This window comes from Scatophagus argus, chromosome 13 (genome assembly GCF_020382885.2).
Source record: "Scatophagus argus isolate fScaArg1 chromosome 13, fScaArg1.pri, whole genome shotgun sequence".
Taxonomy (NCBI): domain Eukaryota; kingdom Metazoa; phylum Chordata; class Actinopteri; family Scatophagidae; genus Scatophagus; species Scatophagus argus.
The window spans coordinates 11,676,031-11,687,025 of NC_058505.1; the positions used below are offsets into that span (position 1 = coordinate 11,676,031).

The following is a 10,995-nucleotide window of genomic DNA, read 5'->3' on the forward strand; positions in this document are numbered from 1 at the left end:
AGACTCGACTTGGATAAAGGAATATATTGTTTGAGCTTTCCCTCATAGGTGAGCTCGACGCGAATAAGGCCTCTATGAACCAGATGGGAGCTATGCCCGTTATAGTACAGGGTCAATGAAGTATAAATTGGGAGTACGGTTTTGAAGGAGGAAATGGAACGCATACAAGGGTCACTGCAGTGTAAGTTGAACATAAGGTATCCTCAGAGGAAAGGTAAGGTACAACTGGGCCCTTATATATAAGAACAAAATAAAGTTGCCAATGTGGAACAAAAAATAATACAGTTTCCTTCATCATGCATTTGTCCTGCAGCTGCTACTCATTTGTACTGAGGCTGTCTTTAAAGCCTGATGTTTTTGAATTACATCACACCTGAAAAGGTACATTGTTGCACAGGATCCAACAACTTTTCCTGATCATTCCCCCTACCTTCTCTTGGTGGAAAAGCAGCTCTAATGTAATGTATCAGTGCACACAGCAAATCTGCAGTATCAATTGAAAGCAGCAAATGGAATATATATGGCAAAATCATTTTCATATAAACTACTGTAAAGAAGTATTTCTATCGAGGGAAAGTGCTGCTACGCTCAGGTCATTAATCAACACTTGCTCGAGGTGACTGGACACTGCAGTGCCTCAACAGCAGCTGTGATACAGCTTCACTGTGCAGCACGACACGCCCTGCCAGTCAGACATCACCCTTGGCCCTGTGTGTGTGTGTGTGTGTAGGTGTTTTGTTGCTATTTGTCTAAGATGGCTCAGACACACCTGCAGACACGGTGAGGCATGTCTCATCAATTTTCATGTAACCATGCCCTGTAGCTACGGAGAAACGGCACATGTTAAGTCAGTCAGGTTGTCATGAAGCGCCTTCTCAGGATTATCAGTGTACCATTATCAACTCTCTCCATCTACAGTAGTAGCAGTAGTGTTCCCATCATATTTCACACGGTGCATGTATTATTATGTGAATTGTTGATGTTTTCATTGCCACAAGGGAGATCAAAAATGAAATTTTGGTTTCATTATTTTGAAGTTTTATTTTAGGTCTTGAATAACTGAATGTTGCGACTGACACTGCAAAAGAAACAGCTGAGAAGGCAACAGTTTCACTAAAATTCAGCATTTTTTTAAAGCAAATTCATGCAAGTTATGCAAGTTCATATGTACCACTTTCTGAGTTCATGCTTTCGGCTTACTGTATTGCAGTGTATACAGTATTCAAGCCAGCGCACATTAACTCTAAACTTCCCCTTGGAGGTGTGCAGAGTATGGACTCTGTTTCCTTTTCTTACTTGAATAAAAACCCTCTTTTGCTTGAGTGAACTGAAAAGTGCTTTGACCACAATGCCAAAGGCATAGTAAGCATATGGTGTGTGTGTGTGTACTTTGCATGTTATCACGCTTTCAGATCTCACATGCATTTGATTCTATCACCTGGTTTTATTCGCAGCACAGCTTTTCGTTTCTCCTTTTTTTTAGTGCCTTTTTGTGACTCTGAGTTGGGTGGAGAGGGGTTTGTTTGAGGTTTAATTTAGTGCTCTTATGCAAAAACCTGCAACCTTGCCTGCACCTTGAGGCTGGTGTTGCACTGTTTTCAGATCAGTGCATGTAGGGCAGCCTTTCTCTTCACATTTGTTTTGAGAACCATTTAACAGCGGCTCCTTGTGATTTAATTTCATATTCAGTTTACATAACTTTTCCTCTCTGTCTGACATCATTCAGCACTTGTGTGAGTAAAGTAAAGCAACCAGAAGAATTTGGTTCTCCATGCAGGAAACACACAAGTACAGACAGAGGGCCCATTCTTACACAAAGTGGGCAGGGTGCAGTGACGTGACCAAAACACTCACTCACTCAGAGTGAGAGAGAGAGAGAGAGAAGTGGGGGTGGAGGAGGAGGAGGACGGGAAACAAGGGTAGAGAGGGAAACAGGAACAGAAAGTGAAGACTTGTCAAGATGTCTTGGTGAGGGGGACCAGAACAGAGCAGAAGCCACATGCCAAAACAGAAACAACAGAAGTTTGAGCAGCTGACTGGATTAGACAGGAGGGGAGAGCTGACCTGCCGCTTCACTAGTGCCTGCAGGGTAAGGTGCTGCTTTCAAAGAGATCTTGAGTGCCAGACACTCGAAATGCTTTGAAATTGTTCAGAGTGGTTTATATAAGCTGTTGCTTTTTGTTGTATGACTGTGGGGAAACAGAAACAAAATTACTACGGGGCCAAACTCCTTTTGAATCATTTGGCAGATGTTTGACAGGTCATAGTAATAAGTTTCTTCCTGCCTATAACTCGCTCCAGTAGTTGATTTCTTTCTACAATTAACATTTTGATCCAAATTTTAGTTTATGAAAAATCTGGATAAAACATATTTGGCCCAGAGATTTTAAGAGAGTTTTAGTTTCGTTTTATGAGGTTGCTGCCCTTACTGTAAGAATATCAGCTGACACAAAGTCTCAACTGTCTTGGGTTTGAGCACTCGTTCTTGCTCACTGTGTAGAACTGTACTCGTCCAGACTATCAGCAGGCCTGTAGCTGCCCTTGTGAAACAGCTGCAATTAATGATCCTATATATCTGACTCAAGTCAAATTGAAAGTATTTCATATTAATACTGACTGATGAGGGATTGTTCTGACTGTCTGCCCCGGGGCCAGTCATTAAAGATTCCTGCCTTGCCTTCTGTCGCAACTTTGTCTTTTAGGTCGCACATGTTTCTTAAAAAGCAGCAGGGACTAACTGAGTGCAATCATAACATTTTTTTCTCAGCCCCTTCCTGGCTTTGTGTGCCCCAGAAATGGCCTTTTCCTGGATGGGAATGGCTCCAACAGATCACAATGTCATGAGAAGTGAAGTAGCCGGTCAAAGTCTTAGAGTTTCATACCAGAGAGTTGATATGAGCCAAAGCAATATTTTCATCTTTTAGATAAACAGAGCTATAGGCTCTTAATAACTGAGTTTCTCTGGTCTGTACCGGTGACAAATCAAATTTACTTCAGCTCTGACATCCATGTTTTGCACAGTAATACTGACAACCATAGTGTTTACCTCATGGAAACTTTGAAACTGTGAGACTATCTGAGCTGGAATATATTCTTATTTAACTTACTATTTGGTTTGAATTATTGATAATCAAAGATCTTTTCTTGTATTTCCTGACACTGATTATTGCTAAAGCCAAACTTACGGTGATCACATTCTTCCGGCCCAGAGACTAAATATAATCATAACACTTAGTGACTTATCCTTTCCATTGTCTGACTTAACCACTGATACATCGTTAGTCATCTCTTTTATATGGCTGGATCACACCTCCGTGAGGTTTTGTCTCTCTCTCCTTGCAGACTTGTTGTTCAGTGACTCCAGCTTGTCGCTTTCATAATGTGAGGGAGATCAGAGTGTACACAAAGGTGCTGCTGCTCAGCCAAGCTCATCATAACAACGTATACCAACAGGAAAGAAAATAATCAAGAATAATGTGGCAGGGACATTGTGGCTCCCATAATATATATATATATATATATACTGTATATATTTTACAGCCTTCTGTCCCAGGTAGACAAATTCACAAATTCATCATGCTGTACTGTGTGGGAAAGCTCTATCAAAGCTCTATCTATCTATCAAGTTCTGGGTACCTGGTAGAACAGCATCTACCAAAACTATAACAACTGCTGCTGAGTGATGGGACATTACACAGATATGAAGGGAGTTTACCAAGTACAATACCAGTTTACTGGTGCTTGCTCATAAAGTACACAGTGATGTCCATGGGTTAATGAGTTGGATATAAAATGTAGAGAACTGTGATACACAAGTGTAGAGAAAGTATGCCATGTGAATAATGTGCCCATTGTCTTGAGCACTTAAGCACGCACTTAAGAACTGTAGAAGTGTCACTTTTAAAAATTAAGGCAGGTCCTATTTGGATAATAAAAATCCAGGCTAACCTTCAGCTTCTTCATTAAGTTCTCAGTATGTGCTCTAAAAGAGAGCCTGTCATCCATCCAAATACCCAAGTACTTTGAGAAAGATACTCTTTCAAGTGAGTCCCCTCCTGAGATACGAGATCTGGGATTGAGATCTGAGAAGAGTGTGAATCTGGTTTTCTTAAGCATTAAGAACAGACTTTAGGCCATGAGACCTGAAGCTGTTGGTCAGTTTTCACTGAAATGGGTCACATTTTGACTTTACTGTTTCTCAAATATTTTCACCTGAGCCAAACATATTTTCATTTATTTATTTTACTTTTTTGTGACAGTGGTTTCCAAACATTTTGAACCAGTTTCTTACAGCTGGAATTTGTAGATGCTGGTGAAACAAAACTTTAGTTTATTCCGCAGTGTCATTTTGAGTTAAGAAGTTTGAGTTGCCTATACTCACTGCATGTACTGCATCATTTCCTGTGAATATAAAAAAAATGTTGGTTTCTTAGGTGTTCAACTGCAAAAACAGCATGGTTTATACAGTGTGCAGTGAATATGTAGTACAGAATTGAATTTTTATTATCCCCCTGAGGCTCAAAAAAGTAAGATCAACTAATTCACAAAAGAAAAACAAATGAAAAAACAAAGATTAAGGAAAATCGAGAAAAAAGTACAGAATTTTGAATGGCACAAATATGTTTCCTCTACGTTCCTATTCTCCTAATCAACTTGTAATCTAAGTAAAGTTTGTCTTTCGACCACTTCTGAGGGTTCAGACCACAACCGTATGATGTAAGGACAGAAAAGAAAAAAAATGACTATCCTCCACCTAAAGTTCAAAAACAAACCAAAAATAAGAAGCAAAAAGAAGTAAAATAAAGAAATGAACATACAAAAATATGTTACCAAATAGACAAATGTAGTTCAAGCAGCTTCAAATGCAGTGACTTATATGAGATCTGTTTTCACAGATGAGGCAGCTCTTCCTGAACTTTCGCTTTGACGTTTCAGGTGACTCTTGCTACTTAGCTTTAAGCGCTCAGCTTCCTGTTGAGCAAATGAACAGCAGGGAAGTTAGCAGTCTGTCTGCGGGTAAACCAATTTCACACATGAGACACAATGCACAGCGACAGCCACGCTAAATCTATTTGCTCTCCACTCACAGGTGCGTCTTCCCCTCGCTCTCTATCACTCTGCCTAAGAAGCAGCCAAATGCAAGATGAAAATCTTTTCTCCCTTCTCGCTTCTAGAATACAAAGAAGCTCTGTAGCCGTGAGCTATAGAGAATCTAAGGAACATACTTGAGTCAAATAGTGTTTGAAAAACTGTTTAACACCATTTAGATAAAGACGTCGCCTCAAGGCCTCACACTTAATCAAACAGTCTATACTCTGAGACAAAAAGAGAACGGTATGACTTCTAACACCAACTCTTCTTTAAGAGCCTGCTTCATCAACTGAAGTGTCTCACCTCATGTTTTCTTCTGCAGTAAACTGTTAAAAGGAGGCTTCATCCTGAGGCCAGAGGAAAATGTTACAACCAGACATTTATGAAAACTTAAGCCAGATCCCATCCACTTCGTCCAAAGGGAACCATTAGGTAGACATGTTCAGATGAATCTCCTGCAGCGGCACTCTCTCGCTCTCTCTCTCTCTAGCTTGTCTTCTCTTTTTTTGGGGGGGGATGCTCTGTCACACTCTCCCTCTCAATGGGGCACTTAGAAAGATTGGTTACCTCTATCTCTCCCTCCACTTTGTCCTCTCCTTTTCTCTTTTTTTTCCTCTTTCTTGCTCAGTGAGAGTCTGTCCTGAATCCTGAATGACTCATATGCAGTATTAATGAGAGAAAAGCTCAAAATCTGAAGCTGACACTGACAAGAGGGGGCAGGGGGAGCTGGAGAAGTGATGTTTAAGACAGAGACATAAAGATGAACTGGAGGCAGGGGAGGGAAAGAAGGGTGAAGGGCTTTTGTTTTTCCATGTTCATGTTCTTTTTTTGTTTGTTTGTTTCACAGAACCACCCAGATTGAGCCACCTCTCTACCACTTGATTAAACTAAACTAAAAGCCAACAGGCAAGTGGACGAGAGACGACAAAGAGTGAGAAAAGAGCGACTGGAATGTCAAGCATCATAAACAAACTTGACTACGTATGGATTTTGGCTTTTTGCTCCTGCATCAAGATCAGAATCATCACAACTGGGCAAATTTAAAGTGAACCTTGTTATAAACAAATGAGCTTTTGGTCTCTGGGATTTGTTTAAAGAATGCTTTGGCTTTGAAACCACTCACAGGACACTTTAAAGGAAGGAGGCATATATGAAGTCACCCCATATGCTTTTAGTGTTTCCATTTAGCATAAACAACACAATTCTGAGTGCATAATCAAGCCTCATAGACTTTGATCATTAAAAGTAGAAATATATGACCTGACAGCTGCTGGATTGGTGGATGTTTGATGAATAGTGAGAGACAAAACTTCAAACCTTCCTACTTTAAAGCTGGAACCAGATTACGTTAAAAGACTTTTATCTCAAATTAACACCATATCTTAATTGTTTTGGCCTTACTGACTAAAAACTTCACAGTCCTCCAAAGGATTTATTAAATCTTTACAGCTACCACACAGACTCAGTTAAAAGGAGCCACACGTGAAGGCCATGGATAGTAAAATAGACAGCATCCAGGATTTTTTCAACCAACTTTGGAGAGTTGCAACAGACAAACACAACCAGGGGGTCTACAACACAGTCTGCCTGGTCGTCCTCCTCACTCTTCCTCTACTGGTCCTCCTCACGACTTTTTTGGTGTGCTGCCACTGCTGCTGTTGTCGTCATGGCAGCAGCTGCTGTTGCTGCTGCGGCGACGGAGATGCGACGGCAAGGTCAGAAACAAAGAAGAAAAAGAGTTCGGCCAAAACTGAAGAAGACTTATGGATCTCTGTCAAGACAGGCCCCATGACACCCGACACAGTCGCCCTGGCTATGGTGTAGGGAGAGATTTTTCCTTTTGATCTTGATGGAACCCACTGACAGTATGAGAAGAGAAGTGGACATTTCCACGGTTACATCACCCATTGGTTTGTGGAGCACTATTTTGAAGCCTTTGGCATTATTGGGGTTGCCATCTTGGTTTTATGGAGCCAGAAGTGACCATATTTGGACAAGAGGGGAGCTGGGGAGGATACACATTACTATGTCCCTCTCCTGACTGCATCTGAGAACCAGAGAACATGCCGTGGTAGTGACTTGTCAATAGTAAGCTAGCCAGGCCCTAAAGCAAACCCTGCTTCATTGTCAGTGGATGAACAATGAACATCATGCTGTACTGAAGATTTAAAACAAGTGAGTGAGACCACAAACTCATTGGGAAATTGTTTACTGAGGGAATATATCAAGTGAGAAATGGGTTAGTTTATACATATACTTACATTCAGAATGGCTTCAAGTTATGTCCGCTTCTCCATATGCTGTCCATGAGGGAGTGTCTCAGAAGTGTAAAACTCAAACTGGGTTGGACTCAAAGGAGGCTGCCGACATTGTTCAAAGTTTAAAGTAACGGACAATGTAGTGGGCACACGTCAGAAAAACCAAAACATTGAAATATGTAAACAGTGTACAGATTCTTTGTGTATGTGGACAAAGTTTACATCATTTTGTATGAGTTTTTTAGTGCGGTACATAAAGCAAGAAATATGCCAGTGAGGGGCAGAGTCAGAGACAGAGAGAGAGAGAGAGAATTTCAGTTTTACTGAGAACACTTTGTTCTTAGAGTTCCCATGTGAAATTTATTGTGTCTGTATTTGGGAGGGAGACAATTTAAAGTCTGTCTGTAATGCTGCCTACTTCTCACATTCAGCCTGCAATCGAGGTCGGTGATTGACTCTCGCTTTCGGTGGAAGCTACTGACATCCAAAAAGTTTAACTCACAGGTGCAGAACAAAAACTAGAACTTCTTTCATTTTGATTGATAGTAGTTTTGGTTTTTGTAAGTTTATAGTTTTCAAGTTAAATAAGCCTCTAAAGCACAATTTAGCATGCAAATGTATAATGAAATCCAGCAAATAAAACTGTGATCTCCCCAATTTCATCTTTTATTTAAAGCTAGACAATATCCGTATCGAAGTGATGTTTTCTGGGCCTGTGACATTTTCTTTCCTTTTACTCAAACTAGAAAAGCCAGGAATTCTAATAACATTTGTTTTAATGACTTGAACTCTAATGAAATTTAAGAGAGCTCCTGTGGTCTCTCAGGTAGGTCAGGAGTAGATGTGAGATTACCTCAGTACAGAAACAGAGGTAATGTTTGTTTCGTTTTAAGTCATTTCCTGTTATTTCATCCCAGAATATTATGAGTTGTTGAATTTCACGTTAATGTTTAATAGAGATCTAAATTAAACTTCCATTTATTTTTTCAGAAAAAGAAAGAAAGAAAGAAACAAACAAAAAAAAAAGCAAAACAAGAAAAGATATTTTTAAACCACAGATAAACACTGAGATAGATCCTTGTCTTTGATTGGCTGTTCCAGCTCTGAAACATACATGTGATTAATCATGTGTTCAGTTACAAGCTGTTCCCAAAGGTTATTTTTACAGTAAGAAGGAGTCAATTGAGAAAAGTGTGTTATTGTTCACAAATCTTTAACTCCTAAATTGTCTTGATATTTTCACTGTTTAACTCTTAGAAGTCTGATTAATACAGTTTTGTTGCTTAATAATACTAATTGATGCAACAGCATTTAAATTGCATTGATTTATATTAACAAAGTTATGTGATTAAAAGAATACTGAAATTAAGTTTTGAACTGATTCAACTTAACACACCTTTAAAAGTTCAAGTAACAAAGAGAACCCCTGCAATAAACTAATGATTTGGGATTCAAGTGGATTATGTCTGAAGGCTCATTTTTCAGTGCATGACATCTCAAAGCCCAATTAAGCAGAAGTGTCTCAGCAGTATCATCATTTTTATGCATTAGCTTACACTGAGTTGATCTTCTTGCTCAAGTGCTGCTGGGAAAACAGGCCCCACTCATTTCATTACTGCTCAGACAGACAGACTCCCCTGTGGAAATCAGGGTTTGTCTCTACTGCTTCATGTTCAAAGAGGAAAAACTGTACTTCACTGGGCTTAATCTGAAAGCTTGCCCTGCAAAATAAGAGCCTGCATGATCACTTATAAATTTACCAAGAAATAAGATCATCTACATGCTCAGGGGTTGGCTGAACAAGTCTTTGTGGTTTGTATTTGTCAAAGAGAGATTTACAGTCAGTTTCATTACTCCTGGCAGTGACAGCATAAAACTAATAAACATGGAGATAGATACAGGAAAGAGCATTATAAAGACGTTTTGGGAAATACTTTAATTTGCTTACTTGCTAAGAGTTAGATGAGAAGCTTGATAACACTGCAGCTAGTTAGCTTAGCTTAGCACAATGACTGGAGACAGGGGGAAACAATTAGCCTTCTCTTCCATTTTCTGCTACTTTATACTTCAACTAAACTCCATTTCATAAAGAAACATAATATATTAATTTGATGACATCAATTAAGATTAAATTAGTATTTAATATCAAGTATAAGTATGTAAAGTAAATAAAATTATTCTAAAAAGGGACATTCTGCATATTTAGTGCTTTTTATTTTGGTACTTTAACAATATCTGCATTTTAATACTTTAATAGTTTTACCTCAGTAAAAATTTGAATGCAAGACTTGAACCAGTTATTTCTACACTATAAGTTGGGTATTTCTTTGATAGCAGTTTATTCTGTACAAAAAGTACAGCTTCAAAATGGAAATTGTAGGGATTATGTCTTGTACTATCTGTTGGCTCAAACCAATTTCTACACTCCAGGAAGTAGTCCCATACGGATCTTTCCAGTGAAACTTCAGTGGGAATTTCTGTATTGAGACATAAGATGATGATTAGTGAGTTTTAGAGCTCCATTATGTGGATTTGTGACCTTCAGATGAAGCCAGGCTAGCAGTTTCCCCCTGTTTATAGTCTTTGTGCTAGGCTAAGCTAACTAGTTGCTGGCTCCAACCACTACTTTAGACACTGACTTGAGAGCAGTATTTGTCTTCTCATCTAACTCCCACATAAATGAGCATTGAGAAGAGATTTAAAAGATTAATCTGTCTTTTCAAACTTGGATGTTGAGCCAGAGAGGCACATCAGGGGGGACGTCAGGCTGAGACATCTAAAACCAAATTGATCCTTTATCTTAAGCACTGTTGGCTGGTGAAAAATAACACATGTGAAAGTTGATCTTGTAGAAAAGTAGACTCTTTTGTGCTTCATTTCATAAGTAAACAGATTTTATATAATTTCAAGGACAAATGAAGACAGGCGGTAAAATGAGGGTTTTCAGTTTCTCCAGAACATGTTCATTAATTCATGCATGAATACTGCTAATTGTTTTGACACATTACATCACAGCTGCATTCAGTTACTTGCTGCCCATGCATTGCCGATCCTTTTCATCCTTTTTCCCTTCCATAACGCAAGGTGTTTTGATATCATTGTACTATAAATACATATGATGCAGAAAAACTGTTTGCACTAATGAGTTCACTTTGGTTTCTGTTAACATGTTGGCACCATCAACGCTTTCTCTCCCAACACCTGTTTGTGTTGTTAACCCCTGACTTTGAACACATTGTTATTTAATTTCTAGGGAGTTTGTCCGTCAGATGCAGATGTCAAAAAGTAGAGGATATAAAACGTATGTTTTCCTTTTTTTCTTTCCATTTGTCAGTTCGCCGTGATCAGAGGGATCTGATTTGTCATCTGTTTGAACAGCAATTCCTGCATAGTTTTCTATATCATAGCGCCACATTTTTGATTCCCGCCCAATTATGCATGACATTGTATATTTAGGATGTGTTTTTGTTGTTCCAAAGTTGAAAAAAAAAATGCTGAGGCGATTCTTCTTCTATTATATGCCTGGCTGGGCTTTGGTGTTAGCTCTGCATGCATAATTTATCCTGATATGTGGAGACACGGTGATGAAGGAGAGCACAATGTGAAAGATGACAAGGAGAGAAATAAAGTATTTTTTTAATCTTTG

The 10,995-nt window shown here is 39.1% G+C and overlaps 1 protein-coding gene across 1 annotated transcript; it reads left to right on the forward strand.

The window, feature by feature from the left end:
• Window positions 1-1,911: 1,911 nt before the first annotated feature.
• Window positions 1,912-10,995, forward strand: LOC124068936 (uncharacterized protein KIAA0040). The gene is made up of 2 exons (XM_046407530.1): window positions 1,912-2,089; window positions 5,939-10,995. The coding sequence occupies exon 2, from the start codon at window positions 6,583-6,585 to the stop codon at window positions 6,913-6,915; it is 333 nt and encodes a 110-aa protein (XP_046263486.1). The 5' UTR covers window positions 1,912-2,089; window positions 5,939-6,582; the 3' UTR covers window positions 6,916-10,995.

Bases quoted from the DNA above. Each gene is read 5' to 3' on its own strand.
- LOC124068936 (XM_046407530.1), top strand. From the start codon at position 6,583: ATGGATAGTAAAATAGACAGCATCCAGGATTTTTTCAACCAACTTTGG.